This window comes from Aulonocara sp. 'chitande type north' Nkhata Bay, linkage group LG7 (assembly GCF_057382095.1).
Source record: "Aulonocara sp. 'chitande type north' Nkhata Bay isolate Kocher_YH1m ecotype deep benthic linkage group LG7, A_spYH_male_GT1.1, whole genome shotgun sequence".
Lineage (NCBI taxonomy): Eukaryota > Metazoa > Chordata > Actinopteri > Cichliformes > Cichlidae > Aulonocara > Aulonocara sp. 'chitande type north' Nkhata Bay.
The window spans coordinates 20770323-20785786 of NC_141350.1; the positions used below are offsets into that span (position 1 = coordinate 20770323).

At 41.7% G+C, this 15464-nt stretch overlaps 2 protein-coding genes across 4 annotated transcripts in view; one reads left to right on the top strand and one right to left on the bottom strand.

The window, feature by feature from the left end:
- Window positions 1-3518: 3518 nt before the first annotated feature.
- The window catches only part of LOC147325064 (uncharacterized), a 47099-nt gene continuing 35153 nt past the window's right edge, over window positions 3519-15464 (bottom strand). For all 3 annotated transcript variants that reach the window (XR_015130558.1, XR_015130559.1, XM_086302407.1), the window contains exon 3: window positions 3519-4650. Coding sequence is in view for 1 of the 3 variants with exons in the window: in XM_086302407.1 (XP_086158533.1) it covers window positions 4525-4650 (126 nt within the window). In the remaining 2 variants the exon portion in view is untranslated. The remainder of the gene's footprint in view (window positions 4651-15464) is intronic.
- LOC147325065 (uncharacterized) lies at window positions 13725-15354 on the top strand. The gene is made up of 2 exons (XM_086302406.1): window positions 13725-15037; window positions 15281-15354. The coding sequence occupies exon 1, from the start codon at window positions 13740-13742 to the stop codon at window positions 14685-14687; it is 948 nt and encodes a 315-aa protein (XP_086158532.1). The 5' UTR covers window positions 13725-13739; the 3' UTR covers window positions 14688-15037; window positions 15281-15354.

Consider the following 15464-nt stretch of genomic DNA (forward strand, 5'->3'; position numbering starts at 1 on the left):
ACAATGTGTCTTGCAGACCTATCATAAGCCATATACCACCAGATATTGTAAATATTACACTCTATAAAGAAATAAGGGATACTTTACTTACATTTTAATCTTGCAGCCTACAGCAAAAATTAAATCTGGGTTTTTTTTTACTTGAAAGAAACCTTATGTTGTGTGCTGACTGCAGTAAACTAAATCAATGATCTACAAATGGCAAACACTTTTTACAAATATAAATGATGGGGTGGTGAGGAGTCCAGATTTTAATTAACTTTTGTTTCTTAGGTTGAAGCTTCATTCCCAACACTGAAAATGGGGTAGCTTGCCAAGGACAATCTTGTAGAAAGGTCATTTTAACCAACCAGCCAAAACTGGACCATCATCTAACATCATTTTTTGATGAGCTAAATTCTAACTAACTTAATTTCATATATAAAAAAAGAAGAAGAAAGAAATGTGAACCTGAAGTCGCAGATGGCTTAATTGTATGTTTCTTTAGACGCTTGTCTAAGTTGCACACTCAGGCTGAGGGAAAAAAATCATTCAAAATGAGTGAAGGTGCATGACGAGGTCAACATGTTGTTTTTCTGGCCTTTAAGAACTACATGAAAGAAAAAGGCAACGAGTTCATTATCTCAACAAGGATGCCTGCTCGTTAGTACAAGAACGCATAGCTTGCTATTAGCTCCAGCAATCTGGACAGAGTCATTAATTTCATGACTGTGTGGGTAATTTTGCACTGAAACTGGAAGAGTAAAGATGAAGCAAAGATGGCTCTCACTGTGCTTTCCTGGATGTTAATAAAGGTTTGACAGGCTCCGTGTGTTTAGAGCTTTAGTGTGAAATTTGAGACAGCTGATGGAAAAGCTATTTTGAGGAGAAACTCACTCGTTTTGAATAGAAAGTGCATCATGTTATAAACTCCCATGTTGATTCTGTGTAGCTAATCTATGGTAAGCTAAAATTATTAAATAAATAATAGGTTAAAGCAGCTAATAAATAAATAGCTGCTTTGATGACTTCCATTAAAATTGCAGTGCTCTAGCCCTTTTGATTTTTGTAAATGCTGATACGCAGAGATGAGAGGAAAGGAAACAAAAAAAATAAAAAAGCCACTGAGCAGAAGGTCTCTGAGCCACAGGCAGATGTTAGTGCTGCTCAGGAGATTGATAAGGACATGGCAGTGATCAAACTACACTATATTAGGAACTGTTGCTTTGTTTATCTGTTGACTTTTCCTACACCATTTGTATTGTTTTGCAGATATCGGCCTGCGTGACAGCACAAAAGCTTAGCTACTTTGGCAGATTCATTACAGATTCCCACAGCACATCACCATTTTTCCCACATACCATATTTAGTGTGATTTTTGTTTTGTTTTTTTTAGTTTGGCACAATTGGCCTGAAAGTGACTTTGCTTTGATATGAACTATAATCAAATACAATGCAATATGCACTGCCAATGATGTGTGCATCCCACAGCTAAAAAAAATAAAAATAAAAATCCTCTTTTGCCTCAGTGTTTGACTTTGATAGAAGGAAAAAAAAAACTTTAGAAAAATGGTATGGTAGAACGCCTGAAGTCACTGGAGATTGTAGTTAAGAGTAAGTGAACCACATCATGACTTCAATGTGCTAGTTTTATTAAACCACCCAGGACACTGCTGGCCCTGCGCCAGAGGAGGGCATAGAGAGGTGGTGGTAGTTGGGGATGGGGTGTTAGTTTAAAGCATTGATGGAAAGAGCAGCAAAGACAAAAATCAATATTTGCAGGGTGGATGAAAATTCCCTCAGCTTCCAAGCTGGTTGTCTGGAGGAATTTGGCTGCTATTCTTCCCTGCTGTTTTCTTCTCTGGGTGTCCTTTATCTCTTGCCAGAATCCCTCATTCACTGTGCTTATTGAAAACCAAGGGAATCCTTAAGAGGTGAATAACATGCATTTGGGAATTCTACATCCATCACATGGTTTGCAGCTACAGTTCTCCACACTGAGCAGTGACCTTTTCTATTGTACCTCATTAGTGCCATTGTGCATGTGAGTTTTAGCACTGTACGTGTGTACCTGTAGGTTATTGATGCGTCGGTGTCCCAGTTACTGCTTCTGTCACCCTGAGCTGATATATGAGGCCCTACTTTACCTCCCGCTCCCAAGATCCTTTGCTGCCTCTGGCTAATTTTTCCGCTGTGTATTGATGTAGAGACCGAAAGACCAGTGTCGGTCATGCCCTTTAACCCCACCCTTTAAAGTATGGAAGCCAGTGAATTGGAAATTTTCTGGCTTGTTGTTTTTACTACTGCATGAAGCATAAGTCTACTTGGCGTTAATCAATTAGACTATTATTAACAATGGATGCACAAGAAAATGTTACTGAGCCACTAAGAATAAGTTTGTGAAACAAAATATATCTGTAAATCTGTTCCCAATGCTGTCATCTTTGTCACATGGAGGCTTAGCTAGACAGCACATGTTACACATCAGTCATGGCCCTCTGCTTCATTTGCAATGAGGCGATCAGTCAAGATGTCCCAGTGAGCAGATGTCAACTGGTGGCAGTGATGGTATAGGCTGGCGGGGGTGAATTCTGAGTTTTTTGCTGCATAAATCGTCACTGGCAGCTCCCAGCAGTTTCTGCCAAAACACTTGGCCTCAACAAGCCAGTGCATCTATGTAGGCCTCCTTATTGGATAAGTTAAAACATCCCAACATCTTAATTTCATATTGACACAAACTCAGCTGTGAGGATAATTGTGGATTTGTTGCTGTGCACACTGAAACCGAGAGAGCGGGAGAAGGCAAATGGAGAGCGCTGGAGTATTAAATCTGATTAACCAATCAGATAACCCCTGTAAAGCAACATTTGTGTCTGGATGCAATTGCCATTTTGTGCTGAATGTTTAGCCACATAAAACCGTCTCAAAGAGCAGTGCAGCATATTCTGATTGCATTGCATTCTGCCATGCATGTAACTGCACTTCCAATCTACATTATGCTATTAGCAGTTTTCATTATGTTACATTCTTCCATGCAGTTTTCTGGATGTAAGTAATAAGTGAGCAATTTGGTCACATCAGTGGAAATCAGTTAGAGCCATGATTTGTTTTAACTTTAAGCAAGCCTCTAGCTGAGGCCTGTACTACCAAGTAGAATGACACTTCAGATTTAATCCACACTGACCCTGTCACTGTGGCAACTTATGCTATAGACTTTACCTATACTAATCTGGATTAGGTTATGTTTAAAATAAGAGATTAAGAAGTATAAAACACATACAGGCGAATCAATTAATGTTTCACTATTTCACGAGATGCCCTCTGACATCAGTGTATGAGGGACTTTTTTTTTTAAAGATCTAAAGTCTTTGACTTTCGCTGTTAACCATCAATAAGAAACATAGGTTATTAGTAGTGTTGTGGAAGGTCATACTACAGCAGAGAAGCAAGACATGAGCTGTCATAAAGACATATCTGATGACTGGAGGCACAGAGACAATTGTCACTTTTTATAAAGGAATCTTATCAAGTACCTTATTGGATAAGTCACCCTTACATTTGACGGCGTCCCATCTATTTACTATGACATAATGCCCCACATCCAGTGGAATTTCCTCCAAATCATATTTTCTGAGAAAGTGCTCTTGCCAGTACATTTCATCCTTGTTATTGCCAAGCTAAATATCATGAAAGGTGAATATGTCCAAAAACCAGCTGTTTTGGCAGATAAACTGTCTTTATAGCAGAAATGACCTTGGGAGTGCATCTTAGGGCGAATATGGCTAGGTGTGATAATACTTTGGATATCAAATATGTAGGATGTAAGACAACTTGATTAAAAAAGGATAGAACCAATCAACTACATGTTTCATTAGAGAAAAGACACCTTAAAAACACGTCCTGTCCTACTTTTTCCCTGTTTGCTTCAACAATTTTATTCTCCATTAATAGTAAGTATTAATAGAGTGATGTGATCTGAAAACAGAGGGTTAGGAGATACCAGCAGTTCTGTTTCTGATTGTGGTCCTATTAGTTTAGCGTAATTATATTAGTTTAGGGGAGAAGCCTGAACCTGACAGCTTATTGTGTGGTTCTTTGACCGTTTTCTCCCATCTGTCTTATTTGTAATCTTTATAAGTGATTATATTTGCATTATTAAAAGTTTCTTGAATGGCAGCAGCATTTTGACAACTTGTTATAATGAACGCGCTATGTGTATGGTATGTTAGGATTCTTAGAGCCATGGATTTGGGATGGTACTTTGTAAAATAAACTAGATTTATAACCATCTTTGTGTTACAGCTCTGCCTGATTGCCAATGTTAGGTTACGTAACTCAAATAAGACAGATAGTTATGCTGAAGAAAGTTTAACATAATCAGGTATGGTCTTGCTCCCAGTGTCTGAAGAGTAAAATGTCTTTCAACTTTTAGTGCAATAAGGGGACATCACTTGGAAGAATTGAACATGATGAAAAATGAATGTATTTGGTGATGAGACTCTGATGAACCATCATGGCAGAAAGGAATCCCAGTGGTGACAGGATTTAGGAGAGGACCCCCCGGAGTCTAGACGCTGGCGGTGGTGAAGATGAAGACTGAGGCTTGAATGGAGCTGTCGCTGAGGTGTCTGATGTGGAGATGGGGAGGCGGTGGGTTGCAAGAAAGACAGCCTGAAAGGGAGAATGACAGAGAGCAAAGATTTTAACCATGCAAAGTAGAGGCTGGTTAGGTCAAAGAAGGCGGGCGAGAGGATCATTGGACTAGAGTAATGATGTCGGTATTGAGATTGATAGCATGGGAAAGCGCTAGACATGTAAGGAACGGAAAAGCAGCCGAACACCCAGAAGAGCAGGCAGAGGAGTGATTACAGATCTTCCTTATTGAACTTACGCAGAAGGTTCTTTTTTTCCATTTAAAAGAGTCAACAGTTGTTGAATAGCTGCACTGGACTGGTATTAGAGAAAACCATGCTGAACAAGACAAAAGAAAATGTAAATTTGACAAGTTGAGGTGGATTCTGAGTGTGCCGTCACTCTTTTCGCAACAGAAGACTACAGTCTTGGCATTCAGCAGGTCTCCACAACTGAAACTGACTCACCGGACTTCTCGCCCTGATCGTGAGACATCACCTGATTCACAGTCCTTACTCTCTTACTTATGCCATTTTCTCACAGACTGATTGAACCCATCTTCCTGCCTCCCTCCAGCTGGTGTCTCCACCACACACCAGATGGCTCAGATTGCCTGAAAAACATTTACCCTTTCAGTCTGAACGTGACAGAGTCTTTGCCAAGCATTCACATACTTATCACCAGTATGGAGGTGGCATAGTGGCTCAGTGGTTAGCACTGTCATTTCACAGCAACAAGGTTCAGAACTTGTTTCTGTGTGGACATTTTTAATCTTTGCCTTGTGTTTGTGCTGGTTTACTTACACCAATAAAAGTTGAAGATCAGACAAAATGTGCCAGCGCCTTTGCAACGATTGCCCTGGCCAAAATAGACTGGTACAAACCATCCCAACTTGTAAGTAACAACGAGAGCAAACGCTGACAAAAGGGCATTTGAGCACAGGGTATTTGTTGATTCTGACTGACACAGAGCAAGCATCCAGCATGGCCAAACAACCCAGATATCCATTGGCAGACAATGTCTCGTTGGTCATATTAAAAGAAGGAACAAAAAATATTGGTTCAGCTATGGTTCAGTATTGATTGACTGATGCAGGAATCACTCAGCCAGAAAGGACAAACAAGGAGTTGTGTGTGTGTTTTTCCCTTACTAGCACAAAAAAACAATTCCACACGAAAAGGGTCAAAAGCAGCACAGTGATGGTACTGCAATCAAACAATTTCATTGTATCTCTCTTTAAATCTGCACTTCAGCCATTTGGAATTGATTTACTATTGAATCTGAAAGTGAGCTGCTTAAAAGTTTGATCTTTTTTATCAGATCATATCATAGCATATTTTAAGGTTGTCTTAGGTGGTAAAATTAGCCATAGGCCTTTGTTTGTTTCAGATTTTTTTCATATTGAGCAAGTTATATAATGACTAAATCAATACATGAGAAAAACTGAAATCATACTTGAAGAATATCAAATGAATGGATCAAATCAGTAAGAGAAGAATAGAAAATTAAATGAATAAACCCATGAGGAAATAATACAAAAATTACGAGAAATTTTTGACTATTGTATGTTTTTTTAAATTGCTTCTTGCAGGTTATTAAACTAGCACACACTGGAACACCTAAGAGAAGATTACTTGAGAGCCCACAGTACCTTAAGGCCTAATTATTCTTCTATAAAACATTCTCTGTTTCAAATCCACTTTGGAAAATAAAGTAACAACAACAACAACAACACATGGTACACACTGTTGCATAGAAACAGACACAAAAATGGGGGACGACAGAGAAACATCCAAAAGTGTAACAGCTTTATTTACCCATGGCATGACACCGGCCGGTGCAGGACACATAGGTTAATTGTCTGACCTTCTCTTACTGTCAGGCCAATGGGTGAAACACAGACACTCTACCAAGACCTAATCTGTGTCAGGATGGTAATGCTCAAGCTTCAAGCTTTTAATTACATCTGTGAGCAGCTGGAATAAGAAATACATTTAACAAACTTGGTTTAGCCTGCTACTCAGATAACTACCTTTACTAAACACAACTGGTTTTCAAATGAAAAACAAAAACAAAAACCCCCCAAGCAACCTCACATATTTAATCTAATCACAAAAAGGCAAAGTATTCAGTGTAGCATCATGAGTGTGAAAAGAAATCAGTAAATTCCCCACTTTGCAGTAGGTAGATGGGAAAAATTATAAATTATATACAAATTGATTTTTTTTATATAAAAAAATTAAAAAATTAATGATCATCATAATTTCTTTTTTATACATTATTATTAAAAAGTGGTTAATTTTCTAAATTTCTATTACCAAAAACTTTCCAGTGTAGATGGCATTTGGAATTTGTTCATGCCAAGTTATACTACTACTTTTCAAATTAAAATGAAAATTTTAGGTTTCATTTTTAAATTTTAGTTCTAACCTTTAGGGCCCTACATGGTCAAGCTCCTCAATATTTATCCGACCTGCTGAAACCACATACATTTTCTCGGTCATTAGACCAGAGACTGCTGGTGGTACCGCGCACTCGTTTTAAAACTCGTGGTGATCGGGCCTTTCAGACTGTGGCACCACGGTTGTGGAATTCTCTCCCACTGTCTCTTTGCTGCATGGACTCCATTGATTCTTTTAAGAAACAGCTGAAGACATTTTTATTTAGAAAAGCATTTGATTAATTTCTTCTTATGCTGTTTTTATAGTTTTATAGTTTTACATTTTTTATTTACTGTTATATTGTTTTTATATTTCCATTTCCTGTGTTGTAAAGCACTTTGTGATTTTTATCTGTGAAAAGCGCTATATAAATAAATTTTACTTACTTACTTACTTACTATAGAAATTGTATTCTTAAATGTGACAAAACAAATTTCCCACGTGTGGGACTAATAAAGGTTATCTTATCTTATCTTATCTTAATTTGACGAATGCCTATTGTATATGGTAGCATTATTTATGCTATAAGCCCAATCTGTACTGCATGTATCTGAGAATATTTCTGATGATATAATCCACACATTTCCATGTACTTCTGCGGTCTATGTACCTCACTCTCTTGCAGATGTGAACTCATATGTGTGGCTTGTGTATAAGCTGACAGTCAAGCTTCTGCAGGAACCTGAACGCTATTATAGGAAAGGCTGTCTCTGCCAGTTGCATGTTAGTGTTTTACACAGTATGCTTCCATAAAGACCAAAAATTTATAATGGCATACGAGAGACACTCCATCTAGTGTGAGAAATATGAACATACAAAGAAGATAATAGAAATGTGATAATTAAGGTTGTTCTGCAGAAATTTAAGGGTACCTTGATATGAGTCGTGCGAGCTGACCTTGGTCAGACATCTTGATACTTCAGACTTGTAATGGGAAGAAGTGAGGGATGGTTGATAAAATAGCTGGCTTTCAGCATTTGCCAGATCCATTATAATTTGAAGAAATTATGGCTTTTATGGAGTACTTTTAGTCTACTTTTATACCGTTTGAGTCAAGATAAAAGAGCCTTTCAAATCTTCCATGGAGAGATGATAGCAGCACAGTAATAGAGGTTAACACTGCTTCTATCACCAGGTGTAAAGAAAATGTACAAATATACTGTAACAGCTATTACCTTGTGTGATGCCTCAAAGGCATTTATTTCATTTATCTTTAATGTTTGCTTAAAGTAATTCTTTTGTATGTATTTAAGTTAAAAAGAACAGTAAAAAGACTTCAAAATGTTAAGAAGCTTTAAATTTGAAGGTTAGCTTGCTGGTGACCTCACTTCCTGGTGGGTGACCTGTATTACTTCATTTCCTGTTTAATTCCTCTTCCTGGTTGCTCTAAGAGGGAGAGGGACATGCGGTCTTGCTCTGAGGCTTATCCACAGCCATCCACTTGGGAACATTGTTCAGGCAACGTCGTAAGTGTATATATTTCATGGTGAAGGTGTTAAAAAGGCATAAATAGCGGTATTTGTTAAAAATTATATTTTATTTGTGATTCATGGAGGTTGATTTGTACATGTTAAAAAAGGGCAGTTTTGATGATCATTACTGTTGCTAAAGCTAACACGAAGGTGTAAGGTCACATTTTGAGTTATTTCATGATGCAATATTTATGTAAACGATCATTTTTTCTATTCTGTATTTCTTTTCAACTACAGTTTTCACCGCTTGTCAAATGAAGATTCTGAGTAAAAAGTCAACTCTACTCGGACTCGTGTATTCATTGACAGAGGTTTAGCTTGGTGTTTGATCGGAGTTGCTACACTCTGCAACAGAACACTACAGTGAAAAGACGGCACTCGATGGTCCTACGTGTTCATGATGGCAGCAAGCAACAAGTCATCGGTATCAAATACCAGGAGCAACGTGACATCAGCATCATCTGTAAGTGCGGCTCGCGCCAGAGCTAAAGCAGAAGCTGCTAAGGTACGAGCATCATATGCTAGCCAAGAGGCTAAATTAAAATTGGAAAAGGCTGCTAGAGAAGCAGAAAGGAAAACTAGAGAAGCTCAAAATCAGTTGGAAGCTGCTAGAATTGATACAGAGCTGGAAGTGCTAACATTAAATCGTGAAGCAGACGCAGCCATCGCTGAAGCACAGGTGTTAGAAGATGTAGCAGAAATGCATGGAAATGTAGAAAATATGAAATCTGAGTCAGAAGACAGGCTTAGATTGCAACGTACTAGTGAATATGTTTGCTCTCAAAATGATCAGAATCAGTCTACCTTCGCACCAGTATCTGTCCCACCTGTTAAATCTGTAGACCGTACAGAATCACAAGACAGTTTTAGAACATGGCATCCACCTGTAAGCTTAGCGGAATTCCAACATAGCAATAGCAAGCCCAAGCCTGAAGTGGATAATGGGACGCATCCACCCACAACAAACCTGTCTAAACTGACCAGAGCTGAATCGAAGACCGACGTCGAAAGAACAAACCCTCGCATGTATATAAGTGCTCAATCACAAACACCCCAGCATATGCTTCCAGTGAGCGTGCCACAACCTCCAGACCCTCTGGCACAATATTTGGCGCGACGTGATCTCGTTACGTCAGGACTGTACCAATTTGATGATAAGCCAGAGAATTTCCGTGCATGGCGGTCCTCATTCACTAACGCTGTGGCTGAGGTTCAACTTACAGAAACACAAGAATTAGACCTCATGACCAAATGGTTAGGAAAAGAGTCTGGACAGCAAATAAGATGCATACGCTCAGTGCATGTGAATAATGCTAGTTTGGCTCTGCGCAAGGCATGGGAGAGGCTGAATGACTGCTATGGTGCCCCTGAGATGATCGAGCAGTCACTGTTTCAGAGACTTGACAGTTTTCCAAAAATTGCAGCCAAAGATCACATCAGATTACGTGAACTTGGGGATTTGCTTATGGAGATACAAGGCGCAAAGGAGGATGGATACCTCACTGGGCTGTCATATCTAGACACCTCCAGAGGTATCGGACCCATTGTAGACAAGCTCCCATATGGGCTCCAGGATAAGTGGGTGTCATCTGGGTCGTGGTACAAAGAAGAGAATAACGGCTGCTTCCCTCCCTTTAGTTACTTTTGTAACTTTGTTTGTCATGAGGCAAAGAAGCGAAATGACCCCAGCTTTATTCGTCAAAGCAACGGCGCAAGCCCCACAAAACCAGAAAGATTACCTATGAAGAGCTTTAACACCAACAAGTCTATCGCGGTTCACAAAACAGATGTCTCTACAATCAACAACGACGCTAACAAGAACTGCCCATTGCACAATAAACCTCACCCACTTAAAAAATGCAGGACATTCAGAAACAAGTCCATCGATGACAGGAAGGCCTTTCTAAAACAGAAAGGAATATGCTTCAAGTGTTGTTCTTCAACTTCACATGTTGCCAAAGACTGCAAATCTTCCGTGAAATGCTTAGAGTGTGAAAGCATCTATCATGATGCAGCCATGCACCCTGGCCCACAACCTCAACTCGCCAAGGCTCCACCACCACCACAAGAGAATGGCGGGGAGGGAGAAGATGACTCTAACGTAACTGATGTTAGAACCAGCTGCACAGAGGTTTGTGGCCCCGGCCAGTGGGGTCGTTCTTGCTCTAAGATCTGCCTCGCAAAGGTCTACCCCAAACATTCAAAACACAAAGCCATTAAAGCTTATGTAATTCTGGACGACCAGAGCAATCGCTCTTTAGCCAGGCCAGAGTTCTTTGAGCTGTTTGGTGTGGAGAACGAACCACTCTTATACCATCTCAGAACATGCTCCGGTGTCATCGAAACGTATGGCAGAAAGGCAGAGGGATTCCAGATAGAGTCGTTGCACGGCAACGTGCTCATACCTCTTCCACCACTCCTTGAGTGCCCCGAAATCCCTAACAATCGAGCGGAAATCCCAACACCAGGTGCTGTTTTGCATCATCCTCATCTCCACCATATAGCCAAACACATCCCCGATCTAGACCCAGAAGCAGAGATACTCCTGCTGCTCGGGAGAGACGTGCTTAGAGCACACAAGGTCAGGCAACAAGTTAACGGGCCACACAACGCTCCCTTTGCACAACGTCTCGATCTAGGCTGGGTGGTGATAGGGGAGGTGTGCCTAGGTAATGTGCATAAGCCAACAGTGGACACATTCAAGACCCATGTGGTAGACAGCGGTCGCCATTCCATATTTCAGCCCTGTGCAAGTTTCATGCATGTCAAAGAAACACAGCCAAGCTTCAGCAGGTCTAACAAAACGCCTGAGAGGATGCTAGGACACACAGTGTTTAAACAATCTGAAGATGATAACAAACCTGCCCCATCAATAGAAGACATCCTTTTCCTAGAGATCATGGATACAAATGTCCACAGAGATGACACTGGTAGTTGGGTTGCTCCATTGCCATTCAAGGAGCCACGGCAACGTTTGCCAAATAATAAAGAGCATGCGGTTAAGAGGTTCGAATCCTTGCAACGCCAATTCAGGAAGAAACCCGAGATGCAGAAGCAATATGTGGCATTCATGGAGAAGGTCATTGCCAACGGTCACGCAGAGGTGGCACCGCCCTTGAAGGAAGATGAAGAGTGCTGGTTTCTTCCATCATTCGGGGTATACCACCCACAAAAGCCCAACCAAATCAGGGTGGTTTTTGATTCCAGCGCTCAGTACTGTGGGGTCTCCCTCAATGACGTGCTTCTGACTGGTCCCGACCTCAACAATTCTCTCTTGGGTGTCCTTCTACGCTTTCGAAGGGAGAGAGTAGCTATCCTCGCCGACATCCAACAAATGTTTCACTCCTTTTTGGTCCACGAAAGGCACCGTAACTTCCTCCGGTTTTTGTGGTATGAGGACAACGACCTCACCAAGGCGGTTATCGACTACCGCATGAGGGTTCATGTCTTTGGCAACTCACCATCTCCGGCTGTGGCCATCTATGGTATGCGAAGAGCCATTGCTGAAGGTGCCCAGAAGTACGGTGCCGACACAATTAAATTTGTGGAAAGGCACTTTTACGTGGATGCTGGCTTGGTGTCTCTCCCATCTGAAGCAGAAGCAATCAACCTTCTCCAACAAACTCAGGCTTCACTTGCTGAATCAAACCTCCGCTTGCACAAGTTTGTGTCGAACAGTCCAGCAGTCACTGGAGCTTTCCCGCCAGAAGATTGTGTCCCGCTCATTAAGGATCTGGATTTGAGTGGGGAGACAGCACCCATGCAGCGCAGCCTGGGTTTGCTTTGGGAGATCAGAAAAGACACATTTACATTCTCTGCATCAACTATTATCAAACCTTTCACCCGACGTGGAGTCCTCTCCACCGTCAATAGTGTTTTTGATCCGATGGGTATGTTGGCACCTGTCACAATCCAGGGACGAGCTCTTCTTAGGGAACTTAGTTCAGAACTGACTGACTGGGATGCACCTCTCCCAGAAGACAAGCTGAAGAAATGGGAAACCTGGAGAGATTCTCTTCAAGTCCTAAAGGAGCTTCATGTGCCACGTGCATACACATCAACCTCGCTCACCAAAGCTGTGCGCACAGAGTTGTTTGTATTCTCAGATGCCTCAACTATGGCCATTGGGGCTATCGCTTACTTGAGAGCCATCCAGGAAGACGGAAAAGTGGAAGTAGGATTTGTTATGGGCAAAGCCAAATTAGCACCCCAGTCTGAACCAACAATCCCGAGGCTCGAACTCTGCGCTGCCGTCCTTGCAGTAGAAATGGCGGATCTCATCCGAGAGGAGCTGGATCTGAAATTGGATGCTGTGAGGTTCTACACGGACAGTAAGGTGGTGCTCGGGTACATTTGTAATACTACAAAACGCTTCTACACATATGTCCATAACAGAGTCCAACGTATCCGACAATCTACTAGACCAGAACAATGGCATTATGTGTGCACGGAAGCAAACCCTGCGGACCATGCATCTAGATCTCTGCCTGCATCCCATCTGGCACAGAGTTCTTGGTTCACCGGACCTTCATTCCTGCATCAGTTATCTGCAGAAACAACACAAACCAGTGAGACGTTTGAGCTCATCGACCCGGGAAATGACTCAGAGATTCGACCACAGGTACGCACCTACACTACTCATCTGAAGGAACCTGTACTTACCCCTGATCGCTTTCGCCGTTTCTCCACCTTTACCTCTCTACTGCGAGCTGTGGCTTTCCTTATCCATGTGGCAAGATCTCACAAACATTCAAACCAAAACAGCAGGTGTACAGGATGGCACAGATGCCGCTTACCTCGTACTGTGGATGAAATAGCTCAAGCGAAATATGTCATTCTGCAAGCAGCACAAAGGCCAGCCTTTGCCAAGGAACTGTCAGCCCTCCAAGCAAACAAAGTGGTGTCCACAAACAGCCCGTTAAATAAACTCAGTCCAACTTTGGAGAGTAGTCTCATCTGTGTTGGAGGCAGACTGAAACATTCTCAACTAACATGTGAAGAAAAGAACCCAGTAATCCTACCCAAGGACAGCTACGTTTCCTTACTGCTCGTACGACATCACCATGAGCAGGTGAGACATCAGGGTCGACATCTCACAGAAGGTGCAGTGAGGGCAGCTGGACTGTGGATTTTGGGTGGGAAGCGACTAATCAATTCAGTCCTACACAAATGCGTAATCTGCCGGAAGCTGCGTGGGAGACCGGAAGAACAATGTATGGCTGACTTACCGCCGGAACGTCTCAAGGTTTGCCCTCCCTTCACATACGTGGGGCTTGACGTCTTTGGACCTTGGTCTGTTGTAGCCAGACGCACTAGAGGAGGACAGGCAGAGAGCAAACGGTGGGCCATGATGTTTAGTTGTTTGAGTTCAAGGGCCGTCCACATTGAGCTGATTGAGTCTATGGACACATCTAGCTGTATAAATGCTCTCAGGCGGTTCTTCGCTCTCAGAGGCCCTGCAAAGGAACTTCAGTCTGATTGTGGGACCAACTTCATTGGAGCTAGCAAGGAGTTGGAGATGGGTAATACTGTACAGGGGTACCTCAGCAAGCAAGGATGTAGCTGGAACTTCAGACCTCCGCATGCTTCCCACATGGGAGGCTCATGGGAACGGATGATTGGTGTTGCCAGGAGAATCCTTGATTCAATGCTCTTGCAGCAAAAGAGTCGCCTGACCCATGAAGTGCTGTCAACACTAATGGCAGAAATTATAGCTATCATCAATGCACGTCCACTCCTACCTGTGTCTACAGACCCAAACCAACCTTTCATTCTTTCACCAGCCATGCTCCTCACACAGAAATCAGGAGTTCCACCTCCTCCAGGAGATTTCACAGACAAGGACCTCTTCACAAAACAATGGAGGCAAGTTCAAGCGCTCGCAAACCAGTTTTGGGCCCGTTGGAGCAAAGAATACTTACCATCCTTACAACAAAGACAAAAATGGACAGTGACACGCAGAAACCTTCAAGTTGGGGATCTGGTCCTCCTCAGGGACAAGCAGACCATCCGCAACTACTGGCCCATGGCCATAGTCACAGCAACCTTTCCTGGGAAGGATGGACATGTGAGAAAGGTTGAAGTAAAAACGACCGACCAAGGTGACACAAGAACCTTCCTTAGGCCAGTTGCAGAAGTAGTTCTTCTTCTGCCTAAGGACTGATTTAAGGACTGTTGTTTGGACTCATTCCAGTTCATAGTGGCCTCACACAGGCCAGGTGGGGAGTGTGATGCCTCAAAGGCATTTATTTCATTTATCTTTAATGTTTGCTTAAAGTAATTCTTTTGTATGTATTTAAGTTAAAAAGAACAGTAAAAAGACTTCAAAATGTTAAGAAGCTTTAAATTTGAAGGTTAGCTTGCTGGTGACCTCACTTCCTGGTGGGTGACCTGTATTACTTCATTTCCTGTTTAATTCCTCTTCCTGGTTGCTCTAAGAGGGAGAGGGACATGCGGTCTTGCTCTGAGGCTTATCCACAGCCATCCACTTGGGAACATTGTTCAGGCAACGTCGTAAGTGTATATATTTCATGGTGAAGGTGTTAAAAAGGCATAAATAGCGGTATTTGTTAAAAATTATATTTTATTTGTGATTCATGGAGGTTGATTTGTACATGTTAAAAAAGGGCAGTTTTGATGATCATTACTGTTGCTAAAGCTAACACGAAGGTGTAAGGTCACATTTTGAGTTATTTCATGATGCAATATTTATGTAAACGATCATTTTTTCTATTCTGTATTTCTTTTCAACTACAGTTTTCACCGCTTGTCAAATGAAGATTCTGAGTAAAAAGTCAACTCTACTCGGACTCGTGTATTCATTGACAGAGGTTTAGCTTGGTGTTTGATCGGAGTTGCTACACTCTGCAACAGAACACTACACCTTGAAATTAAATTTATCAATGTGTTGTTGTTTATATCACAGTCTGTAGCTGCCTTG

Bases quoted from the DNA above. Each gene is read 5' to 3' on its own strand.
- LOC147325065 (XM_086302406.1), top strand. From the start codon at position 13,740: ATGGCTGACTTACCGCCGGAACGTCTCAAGGTTTGCCCTCCCTTCACA.